The 13,181-nt window shown below is 38.3% G+C and overlaps 1 protein-coding gene across 1 annotated transcript in view; it reads left to right on the forward strand.

The window, feature by feature from the left end:
• ATP8A2 (ATPase phospholipid transporting 8A2) overlaps window positions 1–13,181 on the forward strand; it is a gene marked incomplete at its 3' end in the record, with an annotated part of 287,257 nt that overhangs the window by 50,623 nt on the left and 223,453 nt on the right. Inside the window, exons 6-11 of the mRNA XM_083855240.1 lie at window positions 3,023–3,063; window positions 4,873–4,946; window positions 7,939–8,008; window positions 9,418–9,545; window positions 10,551–10,662; window positions 11,216–11,381. Coding sequence (XP_083711366.1) covers window positions 3,023–3,063; window positions 4,873–4,946; window positions 7,939–8,008; window positions 9,418–9,545; window positions 10,551–10,662; window positions 11,216–11,381 — 591 coding nt within the window. The remainder of the gene's footprint in view (window positions 1–3,022; window positions 3,064–4,872; window positions 4,947–7,938; window positions 8,009–9,417; window positions 9,546–10,550; window positions 10,663–11,215; window positions 11,382–13,181) is intronic.

Raw genomic sequence — 13,181 nt, forward strand, 5'->3', positions numbered from 1 at the left:
AGGGACATTTGTCACAGTAATTATAGAGAGACAACCTTAAAAGAACACAAGGTGTTCTAATGGAGCTAAGTGGAACTTAGCACTTGAAAAATTATTTGAGTTCAGACTTTTTTACCTTTGAATACTCTAAATAAATTTTCAATCTGATGCTTGAAACTGTATCCTCCTACTTCTTAAGAGGAAGGCTAAAGAGGCTTATTCTTGAGACACATATTACCAGAATGAAAAGATAACTTTAGGTTCAGAGTGGGATTAAGGTGAAATAAATTTAGGTTCTCTGTGTGCCTTTAGGTTACTCTTATAGCTGAGTGGTGTCTAATCAGTGCATTCAGTGTGGAGAGCATTTGAGCTCACTGAGAAGCAGATGCCTGCTGTCTGCTTGGCTGTGTCCTGAACTCCACTGCCTGCAATGGTTAGTTGCTTACTGCAGCATCAGTCATGTAGGCTTTGCATTTATCTTGTGTAGTTTTTTAGAGCAGTAGTGTATCTTCAAAGTGCCTTTCCTGTATTAAGTTTACTGTAGAAAACATCAGATTGCTTTCTGGAGTGGCTTTGGTATTGTAGAAGTTAAATTTGCTTTGGAGCACACTAAAATGGAAGTTCTGCCCCAGGTGAGCACTGAATATTTGCATTAGGAGCTGGAGAGTGTTTAGGCCCTGAGCCAGTGTTTTATGTTTTGGATGGCTTCACATGATGTCTGTGGTGATGACATTAAATATAGGAACCAGACTCCATATAATTCCAAGTGAAGCCCCTGAGCAACATATTTTATAAATATAGAGAGCTCAGTAATAACTGTTATGATGTATTGGTCCTCCCATTGCCAAATAATGGAATAAGTAATGAGCATTTAATATTGCATGGGATGAGCTCAAATATTAGACAAACACAGGGCTAGCAAACTCTGGAACAAGACAGATGGGAGATGCTTGCCCTTCAGGAGCCTCACTTCAAATGGCCCTGCATGGCTGGATGCGAATGACAGCATTTAAGTCCTAGATCAAGAACTGAGTTTTGGTCTTGGAAAGCCCCAGATAGAAGGTTTATATTGAAACTCTCTTTTTGAGTTGAAGCAGTCTTTTTAGGAAGTTGTCCTTTGTTACTTTAACCAAGTACCTTTTGACAAGGAATAATTCATCGGTTAATACTCTTCTATAAATATTCTAGAGAGTACATGCCCTTTTCTGTCCTTTGGAGTACTCCTATAAAACTGGGTTAAGCAGAGTAGGAGGTGTGAAATTGCAACCCCAAAATTTCTGAACTCTTTTATGTCTAGTGGAAGTTCTCTTTAGACTGTGGGATTATGAGTTAAAAAGGAAATAGTTCAGTAAGAAAATAGTTTAAGTAATTTGCTTGGCTATTTAATTTTAATCCCTAATTTGATTTCAGTAAACATTGCAAGTGAAATTGTTTTCTGAAATAAATTGCCTACTAGACCAAATCTGTAGCACTCAAAGCTGCAAAATACCTTTGCGTGTGAGCATACAACAATGTCAACAGAATGCTTACTGAAACATCTTCTAAACTTTCTGGTAGAATAGGGAGCTGTCTAAACCATAGCACAGGAGATTCTAAGTGTTGCAACTCCTCCCTAAAGGTTTGAGTTTTGAGTCAAGGCCACAGGTATTTGGCTTTTCCCTTGAGATTCTGGATTCAGGGCTTCTCCTGAGTTCTGAACTAAGCAGAGCTCAATTCAAGAACAGTGTATATGGGGGATGGAAGGGGTGCACCAAAACTGTTCTTCCTCTAAACTGCTGTACTTGTTTGGCTGAAAGCTCAGCTGTTTTTAGACACCTCACTTGGGAGTACTTCAGTTGCTGCCCATCCATTTTTTGTTGAATAGTTTAGTTCACTGCAGTCCATCCACTACAATATTAAATATCAGGATTCAGTGCTTCTATGTGTATGGCCTGAGAACAGGAGTCAAGAGACTTTTCTTTTGCTTGATCTATTCTGACAAATCTTGAATTCCTGTTGGAGTGACCTATCCTGGGTATGATGGTCAAGGCTGTATTCAGCAGAATTGTCTTCTGAGAATATGGTATTATTTTCAAATCGGCTGCATGTATGAAATGCATAGAGTTGAGAAGATTGTTTGTATTCAAAGTAGGGGACTGACCTCTTCAACTTTGATCTGTTGCACACTGCACTTTTTGAACACCTTTGAAAACTGGCTGCAGCTGCTTTCAGTGAAGGTGAACTTGCTGTGCTCAGACCTGGACTGGTCTAGACTGGACTGGGTTACTCAGCAGTAATTGGGCATATCTGACCTTATTGTTTTGGCTGGAGAAGTATTAAGTATGTGTAGAATCACCTAGAGGAGATGCTTGAGTGGAAAGGCATGCTGCAGGGTAAATGACTAATGAGTGTGTTAAGATGGCAGTGTAGAACTGGAGCCCTACAGAGAAACCGAGGTCTGTTTCAGTACCTTATTTTTCTTGTTTCGATGTGAACTTCAGTAAGGATTCTCCTTCTGCTGAAAGCTGATTGTTGCTTTTTGGGTAGGGCTTTGAGCCTGCTTGGCAATTGAGACTCAGATTTATATGGGCCATGGGTAATGGTAGTGAAGTTGGGTGTCCAGAGTCAAAATATTATGAATAAAATGCAATGAAAAAGATGAGAAGTGAAAATTCTGTGGTAAATAATACACAGAGTAAAGGTGCTTCCTGACACTAATTGACAGTGGACAGTAATGCCTTTTGTTATAAGGAAGGTCATTTCCCAAACAAGAAACAATGCTGCCCATCTGTATGTTAGTATATGTGATGCCATGAAGAAATCAGGCCACCAACTGTTGTCTGGCAGGTGATAAAAATTATATAAATATGAAGGGCAGATTCTTCCTCTTTCTTGGATTCACATCCCCACAGCGGTGAACAAAAGGAAGTTCCAGCTTCTGAAAAATACATTTCTGATTTTTGTGTTGTTCCTATTGTGTTTGCTACTGCTGATACAGTTGTTTTGAAATTTGTCTGAATTGTGGCTATTTATTCTGTAATCTAACTTTAAGCTTTCTTTCCAGTTCTAAGAAATGGGATGTGGCAGAACATTATGTGGAAAGAGGTAAATAAAACCTGAGCATGGGAGGGAGGGAAAGCAAGTGTTCAAGAATTTACTCTTGCCAGAATTAATTAGGAGGCTTAGAATCAATACATGAACATTCTCTGTCACTTGGGGTGGGAAGGATCTTTTCTGTTCCAGTAGTCAAAATTGCCCTGAGCAAGGCACCCGAGTACCCATTTTTAAATCCTGGTACTGTGTTATGGTCAAATGCTAATGAACTGTTGTGTTTTTGCTTGTGCAGTTAATAGGTAAACTGTAAACAGTATTTTGTTTTTAGTCTACCTAGAAGAGTAATTTTCACTGCAATGCTGTACCTTTCCTGCAAGTCTAACAGACTTACTTTACTGGCTGTGCTAAAAAGTCCTTGGGCTTTGAGACTAATTAGGAAGCTGCTTGCTCAAGTAAGAAACACAAGCCCTGCTGCTACCTGAGGCACTTGGGGCCCATGCTCTGTGAAGCCCTTGGCCAGAGTCTGGTGAGCTTTATTTCTAAGATCTGGAAGTTGCTGAAACACCTTAGGATGTATCGATCTAGTTGTGGCTCTTAATACCTTTTAAAGGATAAAATTAGCCCTCTTGTCTAGTAATTGAGGAAAAAGTACACCCTTTTAAAACCTCTGAGGAATGAGATCAGTCTCAAGACACCTAAAAGTAATCCTGCTGAAGTGGTAGGCTATAGTACAAGCTGAAGATTGCCAGGGATTCTGATGGCTGATGTTGGTTCCTGTTTATGCTGTTCCAAGTCCTATTTTTGTAGAAAGGACAGTGAATTGAAAGATTAAGGTCGAGCCTGGAATCTGGGTTTTTTATACCGTTAGGCATTTCTTGAATTTACCTGTGTCTGTAACTGCATGTTGTCCAGACTTGCATTTATTGTTAAGGAATAACAGTTCTGTATTATCCACCTTGATCACTTTAAGGCAGGCTTCTGACTTTTTTTTCTTGTGCTGAAAGTGGTAGGGAAATTATTTTTAGTGGTATCTGAGTAAAACTAATGAATCTGCTTGTTCAAACAAACCATCTGTTTCCATTTTTTATAGATTAGTATCTTAAAAGTATTTTAAGCCCATTTCAGACTCTCAGTGGTGCATTGGCATTAAGCAGCCTCATGCTTATCAGACAAATCTGGTTTATTGTTTTGAGAGTGCTACTTGACTCTTTTTAGAATGAAGGTCCCATGCATGCGGGACTAACTCAAGGTGCAGGAAAGTTTAAGCCTTGTGTAGGAGGAGACAGTATTCCAGAATTCAGAACTCTGCATGTCTCTGTCAGAGGAGGACAGGATTATGCTGTGGATCCATAGAGATGATACTACTTGCTAGTGACTAGTACAAGCAGTGCATCTAAGGAGAATTGAGGGAAAATGATAGTGATGATTGGGTAGGTAACAAATACAGATAATGAGTAGAAGAAAATTCTTGATACTTAATGAAGGTAAAGCTTAAAGGTAAGTTTTTTACTATGGAGAAAAATAAGACTAAAGAAAACCTCTGAATTTGGATAATGAGAGAATTATAGAAAAAAAAATTATTAAATATAAGCCACAGAAGTTCCCAATTTCATATTTAGTATATCTACCTTTTTTTCTCTACAGAATTGTTTACTTTGCATTCAGAAAAGGGAAGGCTTTGATATTGATATTTCCAAACTTGCAGTAAAAAGTACTCTGACTTTCAGAAACACTGTCTCTAGCTGTTCTGTGCATGATGCTGTTCTTCTGGCTAGGTGAAAGAAAATAACAAACTAACATTCCAGACGAGCGAACTGTTTGTTTTTCTCTTCCATGCTACTGTACTCCTGACCACCACAGGTAGCAGTAGGCGATATTGTGAAGGTCACCAATGGGCAACATCTTCCAGCAGACATGATCATAATATCTACCAGGTATCCTGAATGGGTGTGGAAGTGATGTGTCTGATGAACTGAGGTGCAGAGGACTTGAATCTCTGTATTTGCTATTAATAAAACCAGACATCAGATAGCACTAATTCTATTCCACATCTAAAATCAAATTTCAATAATGACAACATGGCTTTACTAGGTTTTGTTTCATGTATCATTGTAGATAGGCTCTTCTAAAACAATGTGTTTTCAAAACTTCAGTTTATGAATTGCAGGTACATAATACTCTGTATTGATGAGTTTGTTGGAAGACTAAGCTTAACATGAGCTTTGTGCAGTCAGTGGTTCTATGGCTTTCCTCCACTTAAATAAGGAAGCTTAAGTTTTCTTCCAATTAATTTCACTGAGTATTCAGCATATTTTCCTGCGTTCCCCCAGAAAGATTTCTCTTTCAAACAGTAAATCTGAAAGGCTAGCTCTGTTGGCATCAAATGACAAAATAGCTTTTGGACTTAATTTGTTCACTTCTTCTCTTGGATACAGCACATGTATGGCCCATCTCTAGCATGGTAGCGACAGTAACCTGTTGAGTCCTGCTTGGTTTGGTGTTTCTAGAAGGGACAACTTCCTGATGTCCCCCAGGACACACTTGGCCCTCATGGCTGCCAGGGCACTGCTGACTCATGTTGAATTTGCCATTGACCAGGACCCCTTCTGTGGGGCTGCTCTCTCATCTTACTCTCCAGTCTATGCACACATCCAGGGTTGCCTCATCCCAGGTGGAGAATTCAGCACTTGCCTTTGTTAAACTTCATAAGGTTGGTGGTTGTCCAGCCCTCTCACTTGTCAAGATCTCATAGTTCCTAAAAGCATTTGAGTGGTACTTGACTGCTAGTCTAGGTTATAGATCATGTAGAACAACTTGAGGCTGAATCAAGACCACAGTTTGCTTAGACAGATGAGGTTTAAACAAGAGACCACAACACAGCTCCTGTTCTTAAATGTGGTTCTAATAACCAAACTTTACAACACCTCTATAATTCCCTCCTCTGTGTGCTTTTCAATGATGACTGCAGATTGCTGTGGTCTCTAGGTTGCAGTTCTCTTACATGGTCCAGCTTTTAAGGGGACTTGTTTTTCAGGCTCCTGTATTTTCTGCTCCATCCTTCTTGTCTGTTCAGTTCCTGGGAGGTTTCAGTTTCTTCTAAGCTATATACAGAAGCTCAGTCTTTTTAAATTACCACGTGATGAAGGATAGAGGTACCTTCATTCCATGGTATACAACGTTGTATTTTTTAAACAAGCCCCAAACCTTAAATAAGCAATTGTCAACTTAATATGCAGTTAGGCTGAACTTGGACATAAATAATTTTCTGTTTCAGCATTGAAGAGTATTTTACTTAAGAACTTCTCTAATGTATTATACTAAAACCCCCTTCTGACTTATTTCTTAACTGTGTGGGCCAGCTTTTTGTTCTACATTTTTCTACTAACCTGCTGTCATTGATAACCACATAATAATTAGAGAATTTAACCTAAAGCATGTTGATTTGGGAGAAGCTTTGCTTGAAATAAATAGCAATTTCTATGGCAGCTCTGCTTTATAATTGATATTATTCCCATGATTCCTTTAAATGTCAATACTAAGTGTCCTCAGTTCACCAGAAAGCTCTGCATGTTCTGAAGGGGGTGGTTCTTTTGCTTGTATATGTTGTTTTTCTGTGTCTGAGGTGATTGTCAGAGGTAAAATTGACAGCTGTTTTTATCTTGGCTCTCTTTCCCTTTACAGCAAAAAGGTGACATCAAATTTTACATAAAGAATGAATTTACATGAAAGAAAAATATTTTAATTCAAACACAACTTTGCATGGAAACACATCCACATTTCTCATTTCCACAGTTCATATAATTTCTGTGGAAATTAGAGGAATTTGTATTGCAAAAGATCTTCCTCCTGAGCTAACCACTTCAGTTGTAGTAGATAAGGTGTTTGAGAGAGGTGAAATTGGAATCAAGCTGGACTCTAATCAGTGTCTTTCTTGGGTTCAGATTTAAATTGCTTGTGTAGGAGGAAACAAAGAATAGACTCAACCTTTTTTTCTTTTCAAAGCAAAATTAATTGGAGAGAATAATCTAGCTTCTTAGTGTGTTATAAATGTACCAGTCCATTTCTTAATTATTGTTGTTCTAAGGAGCCTGTATTACTGACTGATTCTGCCAATTGAGTACATTTGCTGTTAGAGCCGTTGGTTACTTTGGAAAACAAACTAACCATTTATCAAGAGTATGAGCAGTGATATGCTGAAGAAGCACTTTCTTGAATCCAGGTAGGAAACTGATACTCCTTAGCAGCCTGAGAAGGCAGTTGGTAGAAGAATAGTTCTGGTGGTGCTATACAGAGGTTTTGAATCTTGAGTGGTATGTCAGGAAAAGATCTGGTAGAAGTACCTTCCTTATCACAGGTGCTAGCTGTGCAGAGCTCCTCTTTTAGATGTAGATAAGAGCTTGACTAATAGAAAATTCACTTCTAGGAGGAAGATTTTTGTTCCTGTTGGTAAGGGCAGAAACATATCTGGAAGATGGAAATGACTTTAAGACAATCTTGCAGACATGATTTTGTGTGTTCAATCCACAGACAGAATTCAGTAGCAGACAGCATTACTGTCTTCATCCAAATATATTCCCTTTTTATACTGTTCAATACTTGCTTTTTCATCCATAACTCTTGCAATCGGAAGAAATTTAGTGCATTGCAATTCAAAATAATCCCCTCCAGTTGTCTAAGTTTATCATTACTTGTTGAATTCTTACTATCTTTGATTTAGACTTGTCTTTCTCTGTAGTTTGTTGTGTGACAATATCAAAAGACATCTCTGTTAAATATGTACTTTCAGCTTTCATGGTTGTAGACCACCAGTATAGTTTTCTATCTTCTGAAGTGCATTGAAGAATTCTGTTGAGGACTATATTAGTGCAAAAGTAGTGTACAAAAAAGTACTGAGTTTTAATATTGAAAATCTTACACTCCTTACAGTGAACCACAAGCCATGTGCTATATTGAAACAGCTAATCTCGATGGGGAGACGAATCTTAAAATACGACAGGTAAAACAAAGTGAATTTAATTTTTTTTTCTTTTAGGTATTTAATATTAGTTATGAAGCAGCATCTAGCTTGCATGGCAATAATATGTGTGCTTTTTTTGTTGTTTTTTAAAAAGCATCTTTCTTCAAGTGGCTGTAATTTGCCTTTTCAACAGATACAAACCCCAAGCAGTAAGACATCATGTGCAAGTGTAAGGAACTAACCTGGAGCAAGAATTTTAAGCCCGCAGAGACAAATCAAACAGACCTTGGATGTATTTTACTGAAGATCTAGTTAATGGGGTTTTAAGAGCTGTACATGAAAAAAAAATCAGCTGTGTTTGTGATGAGAGTTGCAGCTTCTCCTGTCACGAGTACTATTTTATGAGCATTATGCAGAGGCAGAAGCTGAAAAGGATCTTTATATATATATATATAAGTTAATTCATTATCTCCTTGTGGTAAGCAGAAAACTTTAATTGGATCCTTCTAGTTTTGTTAAAGAAGTACTATTTATTATAGTGTTTAGAAATAGTTAATCTTTGGCTTCTTTCATCTCAAAAAAGTATTTGGATTAGGGTTTTGAAACACAGAAAGCTTGTTTTTAAAAAGCTACCTTTGCTTCTTCTTTACTACGTTTGTAGAAATATGATTTACTGTTTCAGATCAGTCTACTAAGTCAGGTCTTGAGCTCTGGTAAGATTTTATTTGCTTCAGGACGTGTTTAAAACACAAAACCATGGCCTTGCTCTGGCCTGCAGGGCTTGGAGTCAAATTCTGGCAAAAGAAACACGAAATGGATTCCTCTTTTAATAGAAAGGCAGACGGGTGCTGTGCATGCACTCAGATGTAGAGTAACAATACTTTAGCTTGCAGTTGCATGACAGGCTGATCATTAACATCCTTGAGCAGGATCAGAGCATATTGGCTCCTATAGCCCAAGAGAGACTGCACTTAAGAATGACTGTATTTAGCAGCCATAACACATCAGTGCAGTTATATTTTGGGAAAAAAGCTGTACCTGCTTATACTGCTTTTCTCCTGCTTCCTCCTGCACGTATCCAACTTCGTGTTTTGTGGATGTTGCTTTCCTCTTGGTTAAAGAGACATCATGTAGGTAATGTAAACATCTGTGTAGAGAGTTTGTCTTGTTAGTAGGTTCATATGTGTCCATAATGGGACTTCCTTGCAGGAAAGGTCTATTGAATAGCAAATAAAAAAGAAAACCCTAAAGCATAACAAAAACCAACCCCAAAAAAGCAACAACAAAATAACCCCCACCAGATCAAAACAGGACCCTGACTAACAAGCCTCCACAGATTTAATTACATTTTCGTTTGTAGATATTAAAAGGTAGCACTGTTTTTCTAGGTTGACTTCTAATAACAGTTTTTGTTAAGAATCTCAATCAGTTTGAATTTTTCTGTGCAGGGTTTGTCTCAAACTGCTAGTCTCCAGTCCAGGGAAGAGTTGATGAAAGTGTCTGGGAGGATAGAATGTGAAGGACCCAACCGCCATCTCTATGACTTCACTGGAAACTTGCGTTTAGATGGTCAAAGGTATTGACAACAAAGCCACAAATTCATTTGGTTAGGAAAAATGTTTTCTCTTTTCTTTTAGTCTGTAACTCTGAGTACATGCATGTTTTTGGTGGGGAAGAGGAGGGTATTAATTAATATTTATTGATCAGAGCATCTGCCAGTATAAGATAACACAGTTCTGTCTTCATAGAGAGCCTTCTGCTTGTTATGGGAATATTGATTTCTTTGTAATTAATGGTGATATTTTATTAAAAGGCACATGTAAAGAGAAGGGCTCAAGGAAATGGTTAGGGGTTTTAGAGTGTTCTTGTTACACAAGATACACAGAGGAAATGGAAACCTTTCCCTTTCAACAAGAGCCAAAGGCTGCACCAAGGTCAGATTAGTAGAGAAAAGTGATCCTGGAACCTAGAGGCCTTGTCAGGGTGACTTTGGTTTCTACAACACTTGAAAGAAAAGTATGTAGTTTTAGTACTCAAATTCACAGATTGTGAAAGGTGGGTAGGAACATACATGTTTTATTTGGCAGTACCTGTTTTCCTTCACCAAACATATGTTCCTTGGGCAGCTCGGTGCAAGAATAGCAGATGATGACTTGCATCCCACTTGGAAGTCATGTGGTTAATACTGGCTTTTTCAAATGCTTATTTAATGGTGTATGTGATATAGGGTGATTGAAATGGATGGTATCTTTGCAAGTTCAGTGCTTCTCTGTCCTTGATGTGAGAGAGAATGTACTAGCTAAGGTCAAGTGCATAATAAGCTTATTTATGACTTATAAGTTCTCAAGTTTTGGATAACTGGAGTACCTTTGCCCTACTATGCTTTAGCAGGAATTAGTCTTACAAAGGTTTCAGTGCTTTCTTCATTTGTGTAGGCAATCTAAGCTCATTATATTACTATTACATTCTTCTCCTCATGTTGTTTGGGGTTGTTTTTATTATTAACTGGGGAGTAAGGCTGGGACTAGAACTATCTTCTTTAAATTGTTACCAAGAATTGAAAGATCATCTTCCTTTGCAGCCCAGTTCCTGTTGGTCCAGATCAGATCTTGCTGAGAGGTGCACAACTGAGAAACACTCAGTGGGTCTTGGGTATTGTTGTGTATACAGGACATGATACAAAACTCATGCAGGTAAAGGTTTTAAAGGGATTAAGGGTATGTTTTGATAGAAGTTTGTCATCTTTCCTGTCTTCTTGTTGTCATTGACTTGATTTTATGGAATGGTTTGACTCATTATAGTTGTTTAAGGCCTGGAGGCTTTGAGGAATACAGGGGTCTGTTGTATACTCCAGTTTGCATGTGCACATGTGCAAACACGCACTAAAGTGAAAGCAGTTCAATATGTAAGGAGAACTGACTTACATCTTAATTTATGTGGTAGCTGGATGAGGTTTTAAACTGAGACTTAACAGCTGAGGACAGTAATAATCATGGAGATAATTAGATTAAGACAACAGTCCTGTATTGCCTTAATATCAGGGTGTGCTTGGAGAGGCCACCAACATGTTGATCAATGCTGCTGACCATCAGTGGGATGGACAGCAGGTGCTCTAATGGACTTTGAAAGTAAAGACTCTATTTGCTTCTGCATTTTTCTCTTGTAAAAGCCATTCCCTGGTTATTTCTCCCTTTTTTTTTTTTTTTTTTTTTTTTTTTTTTTTTTTTTTTCCTTGCTGCTGTTCAGAATTCAACCAAAGCACCTCTGAAGAGATCAAATGTGGAGAAAGTGACCAACATGCAGATCCTGGTTTTGTTCTGTATTCTCCTGGTAATGGCCCTTGTGAGTTCTGTAGGTGCCTTATTATGGAACAGAACACACGGCGAAGTCGTCTGGTACCTTGGCTCCAACAGTGAGTATGCAGGCACTGAGCCAGTGATGTATCTGACTGTAGGGCCAGCCAGGCTCTTACCTTCACTGAATCAATGTATTAAATAAGAAACAACCCCCCCACATCTTGCTGGTTTTTTGATGACCTAATATTTTTGGTTTTTTGAGAATAGGCTGATGTAAGTGAACTTCCCAGTGAGGCTTCTAAAAGTTAGGTAAATATCACTGGGCTAGCACCCAGGGAGCAGGACAGAAACAGAGGAGGGACAAGAGTTACTCTTGGATACTGCTGTTCACTTCTTTTATCTCTGTGGAGATACTATACGCAAGTTTTTTCTCAGGGGAGGTCATATTCTGCAGTCTTACGTGTGTCTGACTGTATTTGACTGCAGGATGGGGAGTATCAGTCTGATGCTGACTTCAGCTTTATGTTTGTATGCAGATGCAAAGAATTTCTGTTGACTTTGGTCAGAAATGCTGATCTGGTCTTTCAGAGAAAATTGAAATGCTAAATGTCACAATTCTTATTTATTAGGTAAAGTTTGTGTCTTTGGCTTATGTTTCTTTGTTGTGAAAAAACTGATCTCTTAGCATGGTTATTTGAAGGGTTTTACTTGATTTCATTTTTAGTCCTCAAACTTGTTAGTTCGTTATTAAAGATGGATGTGAACAATTAAATACTCCCCAGTAGACTTTGAGGAGGTTACATTAGCTATAAAATGTGGTGTTAAAAGCATTTTAGATGCTTTTGAGATGCAGATCTTCAAGCAGTTATCACAAACTGCAAATGGCTTGTCTGCTGATGATGCAAAACAGATGGCAAGTGTATCTTCTGCAGTTTAAGACTTGTAGTTGTGGTAGTAATGGAAAAAGAGATCACTTAGGAAAAGCATGGAAATGCCAGATATTTGACTCTGGGTTTTGGTAGTTGCAATGTCTTCTTGTAGCAGTATCAGCAACTTTCAGAATTTCTTGCCTACTCTCCTCCTTGTTTTTTAATGAGTAAGTTTAAATTTGTGCTTTCCAATGACTGAAGTAATACTGGAAAAGATGAATGGAATGAACTTTTGAACTTGCAATATAAAACAGGTGCAACTTGCAATAGACTAGGATAACATTATAGCCTGTAAAGATGCTTTTTTGTAAATTGAATGCACAATTTCTGTACCTTCTGTAACTGCCAGACACAGGAAAGACACTTTTTCAGGTTAGGTAGGTAGATGTTGAATTTTGGTTAAATATCTCCTCTCTGTAAAAATTGTACTGGGAAATGTTCCAGTACCAAGCATGCTATGCTTCTGCTTTTTGTAAACTTATCAGAGATATGGAATTAGGGTGTATTCACACTTTGAGGTGCCTTTGTCCAAACTCTAATCTTTATTAGGCTTCAGGAATTTTCTCTGGATTCTATCTCCTCCTAGTTTGCTCCCCTGACTTCTAATTAACTTGTAATGCTGAAAATCCTTAGTTGTGGACTCTGACCCTGTTGTGCTGGGTGCTCAGTATGCTGACTGATGTGCCTCTCTAAGTTTCTAGGGAAGTGGAGAGCATACAAATGTGGAGACTGTGATTGTAAAGAGAGGCTGTGGGCAGCACCGTTAACAGGAACCTCCATCCTGTGTCTCTGCTGAGCCTTGTACATTCCTGCTGGCTGTCTATAAATGCTTCTCCTTCCCTTTAGGACCAGTTGTGATGGTAGACTTATTTGGGCAAGTTGCCCAGTGTTGTTACTATTAATAACAGCTTCTTTGCTTAAGCAGGCTGCCTTAGTTCATGTACTAGTCAACTGTTTAACAGTCAACCTGTTCTCATTGATTTCTTT

Source organism: Zosterops lateralis, assembly GCF_965231275.1.
Source record: "Zosterops lateralis genome assembly, chromosome: 2".
In the NCBI taxonomy this organism is placed as follows: Eukaryota; Metazoa; Chordata; class Aves; order Passeriformes; family Zosteropidae; genus Zosterops; species Zosterops lateralis.